At 47.2% G+C, this 19,988-nt stretch overlaps 1 protein-coding gene across 1 annotated transcript in view; it reads right to left on the bottom strand.

The window, feature by feature from the left end:
- Positions 1-17,515, bottom strand: part of chrdl1 (chordin like 1) — a gene marked incomplete at its 5' end in the record, with an annotated part of 30,113 nt that extends 12,598 nt beyond the window's left edge. Inside the window, 4 exons of the mRNA XM_033030916.1 lie at positions 164-338; positions 3,323-3,390; positions 5,175-5,268; positions 17,282-17,515. Coding sequence (XP_032886807.1) covers positions 164-338; positions 3,323-3,390; positions 5,175-5,268; positions 17,282-17,515 — 571 coding nt within the window. The remainder of the gene's footprint in view (positions 1-163; positions 339-3,322; positions 3,391-5,174; positions 5,269-17,281) is intronic.
- Positions 17,516-19,988: the final 2,473 nt, after the last annotated feature.

The raw sequence follows: 19,988 nt of genomic DNA, 5'->3' as shown, positions 1-19,988 counted from the left end.
AATAACTATTCGAGATATACTTACACTAATATCCTTCAGGAAATACAATTAGTACTGAGGGACTGGTCAATCATTTCAGTTTTCTTTTGCATGCTGACTATATCCAAAACTCAAAAGTAATCGATGAAAGTAAGATCGTTAGCCGATCAGCAAAATGCATTACCTCTGTTGTGCCGAAACTTGTTGCTGATGATTATTTGCACAATGGTGCCCGATCCTTGCTGGGGGTCAGTTAACAACCCACGGTGCGTCCTTGAGTTGGACATTCTGGGAAAGTTGGCAAAAGAACTTCCAAAGTTTCCCCGAGATTCATACTGGCTCCGTGGATACGAGTGTCTCTGTTTAAGGATAGTGAAAGTGCCGTTAGTTCAAATGTGGGATGCCTAACCAGTAGGGCAGCTGGAAGAGTTGCTGCCTCACTGCGCCTGAGACCCGGGTTCGATCCTGACCTCGGACACTAGGGTATTATTGGTATTGAGGGAGTGCAGTGAAGGTTCACCAGGTGAGTACCCGGAATGGCAGGACTGACATATACGATGAAATAATGGGTCGACTGGGCTTGTATTCACTGGATTTTAGAAGGATGAGAGGAGATCTTATAGAAACATTTAAATTTCTTAAGGGATTGGACACGCTAGAGGCAGGAAAAATGTTCCCGATGTTGGGGGAGTCCAGAACCAGGGGTCACACAGTTTAAGAATAAGGGGTGGGCCATTTAGGACTGAGATGAGGACAAACTTTTTCACCCAGAGAGTTGTGAATCTGTGGAATTCTCTGCCACAGAAGGCAGTGGAGGCCGATTCACTGGATGTTTTCCAGAGAGAGTTAGATTTAGCTCTTAGGGGCTAACGATATGGGGAGAAAGCAGGAAAGGGGTACTGATTTTGGATGATCAACCATGATCATATTGAATGGCAGTGCTGGCTCGAAGGGCTGAATGGCCTACTCCTGCACCTATTTTCTGTGTTTCTATGTATGTGTGGAGTTTGCACATTCTGTTTGTGACCACGTGGGTTTTCACCGGGTGCCCGGGTTTCCTCCCATGTCCCAAAGACGTGCGGTTTAGAGGTTAATTGGCCTCTGTAAATTGCCCCTACTGTGTAGGAAGTGGGTGCTGAAGTGGGTTAGCAGAGAGCTAGTGTGATGGGCGGGTGATCGGTGCTCGGTGTGGACTCCTGGACAAAGGGGCAAGTTTCCTTACTCTATCTTTAAAACTAAATACCTCAGGAATGGTGAGGAGATGGAGATGGTTGAGAGCTCCTAGTTCCCAGGCATAAATATGACCAACAATTTGCCCTGAACAGTCTACGATAAAGCTAGGGCCAAAAACGCACACCAATGCCTCACAGCGCCGGAGACCCAGGCTCGATCCTGACTACGGGGAGTTTGTACTTTCTCCCCGTGACCGCATGGGTTTTCACCGGGTGTCCCGGTTTCCTCCCAACACTGTAAATAAAGACCCTGTAAAGATGTTAGTCAGTGGAAGAAAATGATATTGGTCCTTTTATCTGAAAAATCGCCTTTGTTGAAAAATTAGCGGTGACCTGAGGTGGCGACTATTTTTTTTTTTTTTTTTTTTCCATTTTAATATGTTTTATTTATTTATTATTATTTTTTTTTATGATACTTGACTGTAAGGAAAATTCATTTTGCTGTCTCTAATATGAGATAATGACAATAAATTGAATACAACACAATACAATAGAATGCGGGAACTCCTCGCGACCATGAAGGAGACTCACCAGAGAACACCAGCGAACATGCGGCGCCCATGAGGCGATCGCGAGGCGAGCGCAGAGTCTCCTGCACTCGCCTAAAAAGTCGCCTAAGTGGGACAGGCCGTTCGGTTCCACACTCCCACACTATCCACGCAAAGAATTTCTGAATTCCCCATTTGACTTGTTCCTGACTATTTCAGCTTGTTCGTGTTAAATATCACTGTGTTATGGCTGGGGAATTCCCTCCTCAGCTCTCAGCTCTTCAAACACATTTGGCAGTGTGAAGAATCTGGAATTTCAAGCGCTGAAATTATTTTCAATATGCTTCGCTCGTTTTGTAAACACGAGTTTAAAACGACGACTTTGCGGGGGGTGTTAAACCAGAAACATTATGTGGGCCCACGGGTGTACGTGAAATATTTCAACATCATTTTTTATTTACAGTGTATATAACCTCCAAAACATTCCTAGTTTAGTAAAATACCGATCTGACCTTGAGCATTTGCTATCTAAATTGAGTTGAAGATAGACACAAAGTGCTGGGGTAACTCGGCGGGACAGGCAGCATCTCTGGAGAGAAGGAATGGGTGAGGGTGAGGGTCAGGAACGCGAACAAACTCCATGCAGACAGCACCCGTAGTCAGGATCGAACCCGGGACCCTGGCGCTGTGAGGCACCAGCTCTACCGCTGCGCCACCGTGCCATTGCGAACATTGGACTTGATGCGCTACAATGCTAAGAACTATATTCTGCATTCTGTATCTTCAGAAGTTCATCAGGTCATAAGTTGTAGGGGAAGAATAAGGCCATTTGGCCCATCAACTCTACTCCACCATTCAATCATAGCTGATCTAAATACTTCCCCCCCCCCCCCATCTCCTGAGTTGAATTACTCCACAAAAGGACTGGATAGAGTGAATGTGGAGAGAACCTCTGACACCTCTGACATCAAGAAATGATTAATAATCAAGAAATCAAGAAAGAGTCGCTGCCTCAAAAAGGCGGCCAACATCATCAGAGACCCACACCACCCTGGCTCATTTCACCCCTGCCATCAGGAAGAAGGTACAGGAGCATGAAAACTGTAACATCCAGGTTCAGGAACAGCTTCTTCCCTACAGCCATCAGGCTATTAAACACTACAACCTCCAAATAAGCTCTGAACAACATAGACTTGGGGGCATTGGCTTTGTCTTTCTGCACTATTATTGTATGTTTTTTTATGTGTACGTGTGTGTGCATGTGTATGTATATATATATATGTATATGTATGGGTGGAAAGGAACTGCAGATGCTGGTTTAAACAGAAGATAGACACAAAAAGCTGGAGTAACTCAGCGGGTCAGACGGCATCTCTGGAGAAAAGGGAATAAGAGACGTTTTTGGTCGAGACCCTTTTTCAGACTGAGTATATGTATAGTTACATATGTACTGTATTTTCTTCGTGTTTATTATATTGTTTACAGTGTTCTTTGTTTACATATTCTGTTGTGCTGCTGCAAGTAAGAATGTCATTGTTCTATCTGGGGCACATGACAATAAAACACTCTCGACTCTTGACTCCTGTACAGGGGAGGATGCGTCCGATAGTTTGTGTACATTACCGCTTCTCTGTTGGATGGTGGGCGGAAGATTCCAGCATCTGTTGTATCCCAGGAGGAGTCTCCTTCCCCTGTTATTGGAAACAGATCTTCAGACACGGGATACAGAGCGGCGGAGTGCACGACACGATCTTTGACAAGTGGGACGGGCCCGTCTTTGCGAAATCGTCGCGACAACGGTACCCAGGAGTGGCAAAAGTTTGTGGGAGGTAGACAAAAGTGCTGGAGAAACTCAGCGGGTGCGGCAGCATCTATGGAGCGAAGGAAATAGGCAACGTTTCGGGCCGAAACCCTTCTTCAGACTGATGCATAAGGTATGCAGGAAGATTATTCCCGATGTTACAGGAAGATTATTCTCGATGTTGGGGAAGTCCAGAACAAGGGGTCATAGTTTAAGGATAAGAAGGAAGTCTTTTAGGACCGAGATGAGAAAATCATTTTTCACACAGAGAGTGGTGAATCTGTGGAATTCTCTGCCACAGAAGGTAGTTGAGGCCAGTTCATTGGCTATATTTAAGAGGGAGTTAGATGTGGCCCTTGTGGCTAAAGGGATCAGGGGGTATGGAGAGAAGGTAGGGATGGGATACTGAGTTGGATGATCAGCCATGATCATATTGAATGGCGGTGCAGGCTCGAAAGGGCCGAATGGCCTACTCCTGCACCTATTTTCTATGTTTCTATGTAAGAAGAAAGGAAGAAAGAATGGTGACCTCCAATTTCCGGTAGCCCTGGCTGTCTCCTCCCCTTCTCAGCTCTCCCTCAGCCCTCCCCCCCCCCCCCCCCCCCCCCCCCCTGTCTGAAGAAGGGTTTTGGCCTGAAACGTTACCTATTTCCTTCGCTCCATAGATGCTGCCTCACCTGCTGAGTTTCTCCAGCACTTTTGTCTACATTCGATTTTCCAGCATCTGCAGTTCCTTCTTAAACAAAAGATTGTGGGAACTTGCCCTTGCTTCTGAACGAAAATATGGTCCACGGGTTGTGTAGGAAAGAACTGCAGATGCTGGTTTAAATCGAAGGTAGACACAAAATGCTGGAGTAACTCAGCGGGACAGGGAGCATCTCTGGAGAGAAGGAAGGGTGACGTTTCGGGTCGAGGCCCGACTTCAGACCCTACTTCACCCATTCATTCCTTCTCTCCGGAGATGCTGCCTGTCCCGCTGAGTTACTCCAGCATTTTGTGTCCACAGGTTTCCCCGTTGCACAACTCTCTCTGGTCAAGTGTGAAGCACCAATTGTTCTGGCCCAAGGCATCTTTAGGCTTTAGAGATACAGCGCGGAATCAGGCCCTTTGGCCCACCGAGTCCGTGCCGACCAGCGATCCCCGTACACTAGCACTACCTTACGCACACTAGGGACAATTTGCAATTTACAGAAGCCAATTATCCTGCAAACCTGCACCGGAAACCGGAGCAGCCGGAGAAAACCCACGCAGGTCACGGGGAGAACGTACAAACTCCCCCGTGTAGCCAGCACCCGTGGTCAGGATCGAACCCGGGTCCCTGGCGCTGTGAGGCAGCAACTCTACCGCTGCGCCACCGTGCTGGCCCAGATATTATGGGGGGGAGGAAGGGGGGGGGGGGGGGGCAAAAGGTATAGGAAGGAACTGCAGGCGCTGGTTTACACTGAAGATGGACATAAAATGCTGCAGTAACTCAACGGGACAGGCAGCGTCTCTGGAGAGAAGGAATGTGTGACCCACTCCGTCACCCATTCACCCATTCCTTCTCTCCAGAGATGCTGCCTGGCCCGCTGAGTTACTCCAGCATTTTGCGCCAATCTGATGGGCCGAAGGGCCAGTTCCTGTGCAGTGCAGCACTATATGTTCCACGTTCTACGTACATAATGTTGAAATTACCTCGGCAAACCTGACAACAGGAGTCAGGCGTGGAGATTGGAGATGGACAGGTCAGCTTTGGGCAGGTCCGCAGCCCACAGTAGACGTTCCCTTCCTTCAGGAAAATAAATAATAAAACATGAACATTTTCGAGGCCACAATTCGAACAAATCTGCATTTGTCACATTTCCCCTCCCCCCCCCCCCCCCCCCCCCCCCCCCCCCTCACCACGACCCTCCCCAACCCCCTCCCCCAGTCATCTAACCAGTTCCACAGCTCTCCACATTGTATCCTTCATTGAGATCACACCTCAATGTGGTGGCGGAGGCAATATATGATTGGAGATACGTAAGTGGGAGAGTCTAGGACTAGAGGTCACAGTCTCAGAATTAAAGGACGTTCTTTTCGGAAGGAGATGAGGAGGGTGGCGGCGAATCTGTGGTATTCTACGCCACAAAAGGCTGTGGAGGCAATGTCAGTGGGTGTATTTAAGGCAGAGATAGATAGATTCTTGATTAGTACGGAGGCTATGGGGAGAAGGCAGGAGAATGGGGTTAGGAGGGAGAGATAGATCAGCCATGATTGAATGGCAGAGTAGACTTGATGGGCCGAATGGCCTAATTCTACTCCTATCACATGATCTTATGACCTTATAATTTTTGGCGAGGCACATCTTATGCAGGGATCTAAAGAAGGGCTCCGACCTGAACCATCACCCATCATTTTTTTCCAGAGATGCTGCCAGACCAGCTGAGTTACTCCAGCACTTTGTGCATGTGATCAGTATATAGCAGCATCTGCACTTCCTTACTACACATAGTCGCCTCTCCATGCTCTCCAGAGATGCTGCCTGGCGCGCTGATTCTTCCCCAGCCTACACTGGGCCTACCACGGCACCACCCATGCCTACGGTTATTTGTAGCTGGCCCTGTTTGTTCCTGGTCTTTTCTCGCCTCCAGCTCTTCACCCCCCCCCCCCCCCCTCCCCCCCCCCCCCCCCCCCGCCCCACAACCCCTGCGCTCATCTCTCAGTCTGAAGAAGGGTCCCAACCCAAAATGTCACCCATCCTTTTTCTCCAGAGATGCTGCCTAACCCGCTGAGTTACTCCAACACTTTGTGTCTATCTTCAGAATTCAGCCTGTCTTAGTTTAGTTTAGAGATACAGCACAGAAACAGGCCCACTGAGTCTGCACCAGCCAGCCATCCCTGCACATTAACACTGCCCTCCACACACTAGGGGCACCATACATTTACACCAACTCTATTAATCTACAAACCTGTGCATCTCCAAGATCTCGAAGAAAACCCACGCAGGTCACGGGGAGAATGTACGAACTCCGTATAGACAAGCGCCCGCAGTTAGGATCGAACCCGGGTCTCTGGCGCTGCGCCACCTATGTCAGGCTTCTACTTTAGTTCAGTTTAGTTAACTGTCACGTGTACTGAGGTACAGTGAGAAGTTTTTTTGTTGCGTGCTATCCAGTCAGCGGAAAGACAACACATGATTACAGTCGAGCCGTCCACAGTGCAATGAAGCATGATAAAGGGAATAACGTTTCAGTAAGAAATGCTGCTGCTGTTGGAGTAGAGGTTTAAAAGAGCGGAGGAAAAGATATGAGATTCGTCCTATCAGGCAAATCAGACCAATTCTTGAGGATTTGGTCTCCCTTTATCGACATTACAAGCATATGGTGCAACACAACCTTAGAAATTAACTGTTTCAGAACGGGTGAGGGGTGGGTAAAGATACGAAGCAGGTACAAGATAGGTCTTTATTCTTTGGAGCGCAGAAGGTTAAGGGGGGACTTGATAGAGGTCTTTAAAATGATGAGAGGGATAGACAGAGTTGACGTGGATAAGCTTTTCCCATTGAGAGTAGGGAAGATTCAAAACAAGAGGACATGACTTGAGAATTAAGGGACAGAAGTTTAGGGGTAACATGAGGGGGAACTTCGTTACTCAGAGAGTGGTAGCTGTGTGGAATGAGCTTCCAGTGGAAGTGGTGGTGGAGGCAGGTTCGATTTAATCATTTAAAAATAAATTGGATAGGTATCTGGACGGGAAAGGAATGGAGTGGTCTGAGTGCAGGTAGATGGGACTAGGGGAGAATACGTGTTCGGCACGGACTAGAAGGGCCGAGATGGCCTGTTTCCGTGCTGTAATTGTTATATGGTTATATATAAGGTATATCCCTTTCAATCTCTCATATTTTCTTTTTTTTTTCTTCTCTTCTTTTTTCTTCTCTATTCTGTTCTTTGCTTACTTCATCTCACCTTCTTGCTTTCTTGTTTCCTCTTTCGGGCTATACAGCTGTATGGGTTCTTCCTTTTTTCACTATTTCAAGAATTAACAATATCAATATGATATTCTCTCTCTCTCTCTCTCTCTCTATTTCTGGCTTTTCTCTCTTTCTTTTTTACTATTAAGTTTAAAATAAGAAGTTGTACATGAAATGTAATATGTTGTTCATGTATAGTATTATTGTACTTTACTTCTAATAAAAAATGTAATAAAAAAATAAAAATAAAAGAGCGGAGGATTGTAATGAGTGACCGCAGATTCACGCCTGGGACCAGCGCGCGGAGGGTCGCTTGTCTTGGGCGCCATATTGCATTCTGTTTAATTAATTGATTTAACATTTAATGGAACTGCTCTCCGTCGGACTAACAAAAGCACTTTATTGTAACTCCCACAAAGAAACAGGCAGCATTCTGACACACAATCCCTATATCACAAGGGGGAAATATCAGTGGGCTTAGCAGTGCGTTCAAAATTGCTGAAAGTGATATTCTAAATGCCAATAAACCAAGAGAAACACAGTTTTACTTATTCCTTGACTGAAACATGCGTAACGATGAGCCAAGGTTTTTATACCACACAGTGGCAGGAATGCATATCCCCTCAATATCAAATTCTTCTGAGAAGGTTTTTACACACAAGTGCCTGGAACAGTGACACAAGGGGTGATTGCGACAGATACAATAGAGGCATTTAAGAGACTTGGTCAATCTGTGGAATTCTTCGCCACGGAAGGCCACGGAAGGCACGTCAGTGGATATTTTTAAGGCAGAGATAGACAGATTCTTGTTTAAGAAGGAACTGCAGATGCTGGAAAATCGAAGGTACACAAAAATGCTGGAGAAACTCAGCGGGTGCAGCAGCATCTATGGAGCGAAGGAAATAGGCAACGTTTCAGCCCGAAACGTTGCCTATTTCCTTCGCTCCATAGATGCTGCTGCACCCGCTGAGTTTCTCCAACATTTTTGCATACCTTAGACAGATTCTTGATTAGTACAGGTGTCAGGGGTTACGGGGAGAAGGCAGGAGAAATGGGTTAGGAGGGAGAGATAGATCAGCCATGATTGAATGGCGGAGTAGACTTGATGGGCCGAATGGCCTGATGCTGCTCCTATCACTTATGACATGACGTTTGGATAGGTATGTGGACATGCAGGGAATAGACAACAGACAATAGGTGCAGGAGTAGGCCACTCAGCCCTTTGAGCCAGCACCACCATTCAATGTGATCATGGCTGATCATCCCCAATTAGTGCCCCGTTCCTGCCTTCTCTCCATATCCCTTAACTCCTCTATCATGTACCAGGCAGAAAAGAGCTGTCTGAAGAAGGATCCTGATCCAAAATGTCCTCCAGAGATGCTGCCCAACCCGCTGAGTTACTCCGGCACTTTGTGTCCTTTTCCGTTGAGTGTTGGTCTCGGCATCATTTTCAGCAAAGACGTTGTGGGCTGAAACTCCCGCTCAACCCCATTCTCCTGCCTTCTCCCCGTAACCCCTGACACCCGTACTGATCAAGAATCTGTCTATCTCTGCCTTAAAAATATCCACTGACTTGGCCTCCACAGCCTTCTGTGGCAAAGAATGCATGTTCTATGTATACAATGGGCTCCATCCTTGTTCGTGAGGGGAGGAACATTTTAGTTTAGTTTAGTTTAGCGATACGGAGCAGAAACAGGCCCTTCGGCCCACTAGGTCCATGCTGACCAGCGATCCCCACACACTTACTCACACTAGGGACAATTTACAATTCTATCCAGCCAATTAACCTACAAACCTGTATGCCTTTGGAGTGTGGGAGGAATCTGCCCTTTTATGCAGCTGACCTTGCTGAGGCAGCGTAAGTTATAAATGGAGTCAATGGAAGGGAGGTTCGATTGAACATTTTTGGCGTCATGGACTAGTTGACTTGAAGGGCTTGTTTCCATACTGTATATCCCATTATTAGAAAATATAACGTAAAGTTAGTGATAATTTATAAATCCTGACACACTTCCGAGTGCCAAATAACTTGTTTCTTTCTTGAAGTGACTGACTCTACTGACTCTACTGTCAAATAGTAGCATTAAGTCAATGCAACAAAATCGTAACTGTCACTGTATGTCATGTTGTTACTTGTGAGCGGAGCACCAAGGCAAATTCCTTGTATGTGAATACTTGGCCAATAAACGTACTTCCTTAATTACTTAATACAAAGTGATTAAGTTTCAAAGCAATCCAGGACTCAAAGTTATCTCCACCATGGATTCTTTCTCTAGGGTAATCTTTTTCCTTAGTGCTAAGTAAAATTCAAAATTACAAATGAGTACTTCTGGGGATGGTAGAAAGGCCTGGATAGAGTGGATGTGGAGAGGATGTTTCCACTGGTGGGAGAGTCTGGGACCAGAGGGCACAGCCTCAGAATAAAAGGACGTACCTTCAGAAAAGAGATAAGAAGGGATTTTTTTAGTTGGAGGGTGATGAATCTGGGGAATTCATTGCCAAGGACGGCTGTGGAGGCTGTCAAAGGACATTGAGGCAGAGATCGATTCTTGATTAGCATGGTTGTCAGGGGTTATGGGGCGAAGGCAGGAGACTGGGGTTGAGAGGGAAAATTAGATCAGCCATGATTGAATGGCAGAGTAGACTTGATGGGCCAAATGACCTAATTCTGCTCCAAGAGCACATGATCATATGAAAGCCAGCCACAAAACACAATCTCATATTTGAGCCAAATGAAATTCCAGCAAATATATTTCTCAATAGATGTAAACCTTGAGTGCCATAAATCCTCTTTTAAAAAAAAAACAGATATAAAATGAACATAAACAGAATATTCAGTAATTTATTGTAATTGTGTATAATGTCCAATGGTTAATGGATCAACATTGTAATAATTCATATGATTCGTGTAATCAGCTTATTTAGCAGCTATGCTGTATGTATGTGCTTTTTTAAGTACTCTATATAGTTAAATGCTCATCCTATTGGTATGGCAGTACACCTCCACACCAACATACTGGATCAGTAAATCATTGTAATTCCCACTGCTGAATACAACAAGATGTGAGATACAAGATACAGTGCCAGAGACCCGGCTTCCATCCTGACCACGGGTGCTGTCTGTACGGAGTTTGCACGTTCTCACCGTGACTGTCTGGGTTTTCCCTGGGAGCCCCAGTTTCCTCCCACACTCCAAAGATGTACAGGTCTGTAGGTTAATTGGCTTGGTGTAAATGTAAAATTGTCCCTAGGGTGTGTCGGGTAGTGTTAGTGTGCTGGGATCGCTGGTTTGGCGCTGGTTAGGGGACCAAAACTGCACACAATACTCCAGGTGTGGTCTCACTAGGGCTCTGTACCACTGCAGAAGGACCTCTTTGTTCCTGTACTCAACTCCTCTTGTTATGAAGCTCTGGCTGAACAACTTCTAATCCTGTGTGTGGACTCGTTAAGTAGAAGACCCAAGTAAAAGACTACCACTAAGGACACTGCTCATGTATGAAGGTCTCCTTACATAGAGCATAGAACAGTGCAGCACAGAAACAGGCCCTTCAGCCCACAATGTCTGTGCTGAACATGATGCCACGTTGAACAGATCTCATCTGCCATATATACTGTATCCCTCCATTCCACGCATCTCCATGTACCTTTCTAAATACCTCCTAAATGCTACTGTCGTATCTGCCTCCACCACCACCGATGCCAGTGCATTTCAGGCCCCCCACCACAAGCCCCACACGTCGCCCCCCCTCTCACTTTCCCCCTCTCACCTTACACCTATGCCCTCTCGATGTTGGACGCTTCCACCCTGGGGCAAGTCCACCCCACCGATTCCTCTCATTAAATTTCTTTATTTATATAAATTTCTTTATTTATATAGCACATTTTTAGTCAACTTGCATTGACCCCAAAGTGCTTCACATAATTACATCCACACACACAGGCAAAGGTGGGTGAAGTGTCTTGCCCAAGGATACACACAGGCAAATGTGGGTGAAGTGTCTTGCCCAAGGACACAACGACAGTATGCACTCCAAGCGGGATTCGAACCAGCTACCTTCCGGTTGCCAGCCGAACACTTAGCCCATTGTGCCATCTGTCGTCATGATTGTATCTACTTCTATCAAGTCTCTCTAAAACCTCCAACATTTCATGGAAAGCTCTCCAACCTTTCTCCCTGCAGCTGAAACCCTCTCATCCACCTCGGCCACTCCCTCTTCTCCCCTCTCCCATCGGGCAAGAGCTGCAGAAGTGTGAAAACGCACACACCTCCAGATTCAGGACCAGTTTCTTCCCAGCTGTTCTCAGGCAACCGAACCATCCTACCACAACCAGAGAGCGGTCCTGAACTACTCTCTACCTCATTGGAGGCCTTTGGATTATCTTTGATCGGACTTTACCTTGCACTAAATGCTATTCACGTTATTCCCTTATCATGTATCTGTACATTGTGAACGGCTCGATTGTAATCATGTATTGTCTTTCCGTTGACTGGATAGCACGCAACAAAAGCTTTTCACTGTACCTCGTACATGTGACAATAAACTAAACTCAAAACCTTATCCAGGCTGTCTGTGGAATTCTCTGCCTGAGGCAGGTTCTCTGGATGCTTTCAAGAGAGAGCTAGATAGGGCTCTTAAAAATAGCAGAGTCAGGGGATATGGGGAGAAGGCAGGAACAGGGTACTGATTGGGGATGATCAGCCATGATCACATTGAACGGCGGTGTTGGCTTGAAGGGCTGAATGGCCTACTCCTGCACCTATTGTCTATTGTCAGGCAGTGTTCTGGTAAACCTTCTTTTGACCCCACCAGCCAATTGCTTGCACCTATACCCCAACAGTAGCTTCAAGAGAAGATGCAATAAAGATTGGCAGATAGTTTAGATTGGGATCGTTTAGTTTAGTTTATAATGTGTACCGAGGTATAGTGAAAAGCTTTTGTTACCTGCTAACCAGTCAGTGGAAAGATACTTCAAATAGCCCTTGCTTTCCCTCTCTCTCCATCCTCTTCCCCTTCCCAGTTCTCCCACCAGCCTTACTGTCTCCGACTACATTCTATCTCTGTCCCGCCCGTTCCCCTGACATCAGTCTGAAGAAGGGTCTCGACCCGAAACGTCGCCCAGAAAGAACCTTCTCTCCAGAGAGTGCCTGTCCTGCTGAGTTACTCCAGCATTTTGTGTCTACCAGTGGAAAGACAATACATGCAGGAAGGAACTGCAGATGCTGGTTTAAAGCGAAGTTAGAGGCAAAATGCTGGAGTAACTCAACACATGGTACACAATCCAGCCATTCAGTGTACAACCACAGGACAAGGGAATAGCGTTTAGTGCAAGGTAAAGCCAGTAATGTCCGATCAGAGATTGTCAGAGGGTCTTCACTGATAGAATAATGGGTTTAAGAAGGAACTGCAGATCCTGGAAAATCGAAGGTACACAAAAATGCCGGAGAAACTCAGCGGGTGCAGCAGCATCTATGGAGCGAAGGAAATAGGCAACGTTTCGTTGCCTATTTCCTTCGCTCCATAGATGCTGCTGCACCCGCTGAGTTTCTCCAGCATTCTTGTGTACGATAGAATAATGGGGTTGTCTATCGGAGCTGCAAAAATATTTCTGAATCCACCTTCCCTCGGGACCAGCGAGCGCACAGACAACGTTTCAAATGCCCGATTATGGGAACAGTGTTATGTTGCATTTGAATGCAGGACGCAAGCCAGCGTCGAGATGGGAATACTGTTGACTTGTCCAGATCCACTGGAGCCCAGAATTGGGATGAATTGTCATCCAGTCCACTTTTCACGCCCCGTTGTTGCAGCGAGACCTTTAAACACACTGGGGAGGGAAAAAATACTTTTGCGTAGAAACTTAATCCTATTTTGTGTTGTTTTTAAAGAGTCTTGATGTGACCTTGGATTTGAGGCGCAAAGACAGAGCTGCAGAGAATATTCTCAGCGGCGTGAACTGGCCACAGTCGCGTCTCGCAGCCAACATGTCCCTACCTTCTCTTGTCTTTCAACAATAATCTTTTGGGGTTTTTAAGTCTACACCTCCTTTGGTTTGTGTGTGTGTGTTTTTTTTCGCTGCCTATTGCATCTGGCGGTTGCTAACATCCAGCCAAGTGCCAAACTTCAATTAAACTCAAAACTGAAAAGAACAGTTAATAAATATATTGCCTTATCCAAAAAGGTCAGTTTATTCCTTCTGCACGGCTTATTTTTCGACTTGGCGTCCACGGGTGGTTTAAAAAAAAAAATCACTTATCCATATGTGAAGAGAGTTTAATATGCACCTTTTGTGCAAAAATAAATATTAAGTGGTCGGGGGAAAAAAAATAAAGAAAGTGCTGGAATGCAAACTCGCTAATAGTCTGTCTGTCGTGAAATGCTTCTATTAATTTGGCGCCGTCCGTTTGGCATCGCGGCTCTCCAACGAGTGGAAAACAATCTCACAAAACATTACCACAAGGAGATGTGTGCGTCTGGCCAAAGGAGGACTTGGATCAGTGGACCTGCAAGGAGTTGTTCAGCCTGGGAACGCATACAACCCACACAAACAAACACACACACACACACACACTCAATGTGAAGCCTCGAATGAAGTTATTTCAATCCCCCAAATTCCAACCCCCCCCCCCCCTAAAAAAAAAATCATAATCCTACCCCCCCTAGTTCCATTGCCCAAGAGCTAACCAAGATGAGAACATTGGATCCCACACCAAACATAGAAGTATAGAAAATAGGTGCAGGAGTAGGCCATTCGGCCCTTCCATTCAATATGATCATGGCTGATCATCCAACTCAGTATCCTGTACCTGCATTCTCTCCATACCCCCTGATCCCTTTAGCCACAAGGGCCACATCTAACTCCCTCTTAAATATAGCCAATGAACTGGCCTCAACTACCTTCTGTGGCAGAGAATTCCCCAGATTCACCACTCTCTGTGTGAAAAATGTTTTTCTCATCTCGGTCCTAAAAGACTTCCCCCTTATCCTTAAACTGTGACCCCTTGTTCTGGACTTCCTCAACATGGGAACAATCTTCCTGCATCTAGCCTGTCCAACCCCTTAAGAATTTTATAAGTTTCTATAAGATCCTCCCTCAATCTTCTAAATTCTAGCGAGTACAAGCCGAGTCTATCCAGTCTTTCTTCATATGAAAGTCCTGCCATCCCAGGAATCAGTCTGCTCGCTATCTTTCATGTGATAGGAGCAGAATTAGGCCATTCGCCCCGTCAAGTCTATTCCACCATTCAATCATGGCTGATCTATCTCATATTCCAAACCCCATTATCCCCATAACCCCTGATGCCTTTCAAAGACACTAGAGTGCTGGAGTAACTCAGCGGGTCAGGCAGCATCTCTGGAGAACTTGGATAGGTGCCGCTTTGGGTCGGGACCCTTTATCTTCATCCAGTAGCAAGGAACTGCAGGTGTGTGAGAAAAAACTGCAGGTGCTGGTTTAAATCGAAGGTAGACACAAAATGCTGGAGTAACTCAGCAGGTGAGGCAGCATCTCTGGAGAGAAGGAATGGGCGATGTTTCGGGTCGAGACCCTTCTTCAGACTGAAGAATAGTCTCGACCCAAAACGTCACCCATTCCTTCTCTCCAGAGATGCTGCCTGTCCCGCTAAGGAACTGCAGATGCTGGCTAATACACAATAGAACACAAAGTGCTGGAGTAACTCACCGGGTGGGGCAGCATCTCCGGAGAACATTTTGGGTCGATTTCAGTCTGAAGAAGTGTCTTGACACGAAATGTCACCTATCAATGTTCTCCAGAGATGCTGCCTATCACACCAACTTACTCCAGCACTTTGTGTCTATCTTTGGTATAAACCAGCATCTGCAGTTCCTTGTTTCTACATCATTGTCTACCCCCCACACACTGTTGATTCAAGTTACCTAGAGCTAACAGGGCTAGTATTGCCTGGGGTTAGAACACACTATTCCCATTGAAAGCCTCGCTGTTATTTCCCTGGTCAATTCGTCCCTTCCCACCCAAACCACCCCCTCCCCTGGTACTTTCCCCTGCAACCGCAGGAAATGCTACACTTGTCGCTTTACCTCCCCCCTTCGACCACATCCAAGGACCCAAGCAGTCTTTCCAGGTGAGGCAGAGGTTCACCTGCACCTCCTCCAACCTCATCTATTGCATCTGCTGCTCTAGGTGCCAACTTCTCTACATCGGCGAGACCAAGCGCAGGCTTGGCGATCGCTTCGCCCAACACCTCCGCACGGTTCGCAATAACCAACCTGATCTCCCGGTGGCTCAGCACTTCAACTCCCCCTTCCATTCCGAATCTGACCTTTCTGTCCTGGGCCTCCTCCATGGCCAGAGTGAGGCCCAGCGTAAACTGGAGGAGCAGCACCTCATATTTTGCTTGGGTAGTTTACACCCCAGCGGTATGAACATTGACTTCGCTAATTTCAGATAGTCCTTGCGTTCTCCCTCCTTCCCCTCCCCTTCCCAGCTCTCCCACAGCCCACTGTCTCCGCCTCTTCCTTTCTTTTTCCCGCCCCCCCCCCCTCTACATCAGTCTGAAGAAGGGTCTCGACCCGAAACATCGCCTATTTCTTCTCTCCATAGATGCTGCCTCACCCGCTGAGTTCGTCCAGCATTTTTGTCTACCTTCGATTTTTCCAGCATCTGCAGTTCTTTCTTAAACAACTGTTATTATGTAGGGTCACTTGCTAGGCTTTGTCCTGCCCTCATCTCTTTTCCAGCTTTCTCCCCACTCCCCACTTCTGGGGACGACAGATGGCACAATGGGCTAAGTGTTCGGCTGGCAACCGGAAGGTAGCCGGTTCGAATCTAGCTTGGAGTGCATACTGTCGTTGCGTCCTTGGGCAAGACACTTCACCCACCTTTGCCTGTGTGTGAATGTGTGTGAATGTGTGTGAGTGATTGGTGGTGGTCGGAGGGGCCGTAGGCGCAGATTGGCAGCCACGCTTCCGTCAGTCTGCCCCAGGGCAGCTGTGGCTACAGAAGTAGCTTACCACCACCGAGTGTGACTGAGGAGTGAATGAATAATGCGATGTAAAGCGCCTTGAGTATTAGAAAGGCGCTATATAAATCCCATCCATTATTATTATTATTACCGCAGACAGCCTGAAGAAGAGTCCCGATCCGAAACGTCACCTATCCATGTCCTCCAGAGATTACACTTCTGTAACATTGTCGGCGCCCAATACGTGGCGACTCGTGTCATACATTGTGCATTGTGTGTAAATTGTCACTGTACCAAGTACATGTGACAATAAAGTATCAATCAATCAGTCTCTCAAATATAAGGCAGAGATAGATTCTTGATTAGTACGGGTGTCGGGGGTTATGGGGAGAAGACAGGAGAATGGGGTTAGAGGGGAGAGATAGATCAGCCATGATTGAATGGTGTAGATTTGATGGGCTGAATGGCCTCATTCTGCTCCTATCACTTATGATCTTACGATCGATCAATCAATCAACCAAGATTCCAGCATCTGCAGCTTTAAGGCCACACCTAGTATTGGCTTAAAATAAATTGCAGCTAGTTTTATTTTTAGTTTAGTTTAGTTTAGAGATATCGCGTGGAAACAGGAACTTCGGCCCATAGAGTCCGCACTGCCCAGCTATCCCCGCGCACTAGCACTATCCTACACACACCAGTGACAATTTACACTTATACCAAGCCAATTAACCTACAAACCTGTACGCCTTTAGAGTGTGGGAGGAAACCGGAACACCCAGGGTGAGCCCACGTGGTCAAGGGGAGAGCGTACAAACTCCGTACAGACAGCATCCGTAGTCAGGATGGAGCCCGGGTCTCTGGCGCTGTGAGGCAGCGATTCTAACGCTGCATCAGAGAAAGGTCACCTACCGAGCAGCTGCACTGCGCGCACTGGTTGGGATGCCGCGACATGAATAGTCCTTCTGCCACAAACATCTCCCCGTGCTGGTACGTGGTGCCGTTGTATTCACAGGATTTGCCGATGACTTTGGCTGCTGCCGGGTTGTGGTGATCTTCTGTGGGAGAGAAGGGAGAAAATGTCTTATAAAGCACGTGTACAGAGGTATGGTATGGTGGTATGGTGGAGTATAGTATAACAACTAAGATGCATCATCCATGGTCAGTCATGACCGAGGGGAGCCTACGAGTCTAGCATAGTATTGCATGGTGAAGTTTCATATATTATAGTGAGGTCAAGGAAAGAGCGTTCAGGTCATGGCCCTCTCTCCACCAATCTACACACCACCACGCACTAGAAGCACAAGAAGCGACAAGACAGACACCGTTGTGCAGATGCCGAGAAGTGCGTTCAGCTCTGGCTGATCAACTTCTAATCTTGTGTGTGGACTCGACAAGATGAAGATATATTATAGTATGGTGTGGTATAGCATAGCATAGTATACTACGGTATGGTACAGTATAGTGTAGTATGGCATTGTGCAGTATAATGGGGTGGGAGATTGCAACCTTCACGTGGTCCGCCCTGTTTCGACTAATGCAATCAACTCGACGTGCACAAGCGGAAGATCAAATAGAACAAGTTGTCCAACAACTTTAGGCTGTGCACGCCACACAAAAGAAGAAGTGTAGTTTAGCATGGTGTGGTGTGGCGTGGTATGGTATGGTTTAGTGTAGGTTTGTGTAGTTTACTGCTGGACTACTATCTACCGGTAGACAAAAATGTTGGAGTAACTCAGCGGGTGAGGCAACATCTATGGAGAGAAGGAATAGGCGATGTTTCGGGTCGAGACCCTTCTTCAGACTAATGTGTTCTTTCTTAAACATACTATCTACAGATACCTGAAGAAGGGTTTCGGCCCGAAACGTTGCCCTTTTCCTTCGCTCCATAGATGCTGCTGCACCCGCTGAGTTTACCCAGCTTTTTTGTGTACCATCTACAGATACCTGTTTGGTGTCCCTCGGACTTATGCTTAATTGGACTCTGCTGGCTTTACCTTGCACTAAATGTTATTCCCTTATCATGTATCTCTACACTGTAAATGTATTGATTGTGATCATATATTGTCCTTCTGCTGGTACACAAAAAAAACTGGAGAAACTCAGCGGGTGCAGCAGCATCTATGGAGTGAAGGTAAAAGGCAACGTTTCGGGCCGAACCCTTCTTCAGACTGATAGGGGGTGGCGGGGAGAGGAAGGAAAAAGGAAGAAGAGGAGCCCGAGGGCTGGGGGATGGGAGGAGACTGCCCGAGGGCTGAGGAAGGGGAGGAGAGAGCAAGGGCTAACAAAATTGGGAGAATTCAATGTTCATGCCCGCAGGATGCAGACTCCCCAAGCGGAATATGAGGTGCTGTTCCTCCAATTTCCAGTGTTGCTCACTCTGGCCATGGAGGAGACCCAGGACAGAGAGGTCGGATTGGGAATGAGAGGGGGAGTTGAAGTGCTGAGCCACCGGCAGTTCAGGTAGGTTCTTGCGGACCGAGCGGAGGTGTTCGGCGAAACGATCGCCCAACCTCCACTCAGTCTCACCGATGTAAATCAGCTGACATCTAGAGCAGCAGATGCAGTAGATGAGGTTGGAGGAGATACAGGTGAACCTCCGTCGCACCTGGAACGACTGCTTGGGACCTTGAATGGAGTCGAGGGGGGAGGTAAAGGGACAGGTGTTGCATTCCTTGCGGTTGCGACGGAAAGTGCCCGGGGAGGGGGTGGTACGGGAGGGAAGGGAAGAATTGACAAGGGAGTTGCGGAGGGAGCGGTCTTTGCGGAAGGCAGGCATAGGGGGAGATGGGAAGATGTGGCGAGTGGTGGGGTCACGTTGGAGGTGGCGGAAATGGCGGAGGACTATTTGTTGTTTGTGACGGCTAGTGGGGTGAAAGGTGAGGACTAGGGGGACTCTGCCCTTGTTGCGAGTGCGGGGATGGGGAGAGAGAGCAGTGTTGCGGGGTATGGAAGAGCCCTGGTGCGAGCCTCATCTATGGTGGAGGAGGGGAATCCCCGTTCCCTGAAGAATGAGGACATTTCAGATGCCCTGGTGTGGAACGCCTCATCCTGGGAGCAGATGCGGCGTAGGCGGAGGAATTGGGAGTAGGGGATGGAGTCCTCACAGGAAGCAGGGTGGGAAGGAGTGTAGTCCAGATAGGTATGGGAGTCAGTGGGTTTATAGTGGATGTCGGTCAGAAGTCTATCACCTGCGATGGAGATAGTGACCTTCTGCTGACTGGTTTTGTAGCAAGCAACAACAAGTCTTTTCACTGTACCTCGGTACACGTGACAATAAACTACAGTGAATGAGCTCAACTGTGCAGTATAAAATTATATAGTATAGTAATGGTATAGAACAAAGTGCTGGAGCAACTCAACAAGCCAATTAACCTACAAACCTGTACAGCTTGGGAGTGTAGAAGGAAACCGGAGCACCTGGAGAAAACCCACACAGGTCACGGGGAGAAGGTACATACACCGTACAGACAGTACTCGTAGTCAGGATCAAACCCGGGTCTCTGGCGCTGTAAGGCAGCAACTCTACCGCTGTGCCAGCGTGCCGCACTAACATTACCTCTTGAACTTGGTTTCAACTTGAAATTTATTCAAGCCCAGAAATGTTTGCATAGAAATC

This window comes from Amblyraja radiata, chromosome 12, assembly GCF_010909765.2.
Source record: "Amblyraja radiata isolate CabotCenter1 chromosome 12, sAmbRad1.1.pri, whole genome shotgun sequence".
NCBI classification, from domain to species: Eukaryota; Metazoa; Chordata; class Chondrichthyes; order Rajiformes; family Rajidae; genus Amblyraja; species Amblyraja radiata.
Note: the sequence above shows the minus strand (reverse complement) of the source record. Positions and strands in the feature narration are given on the sequence as shown.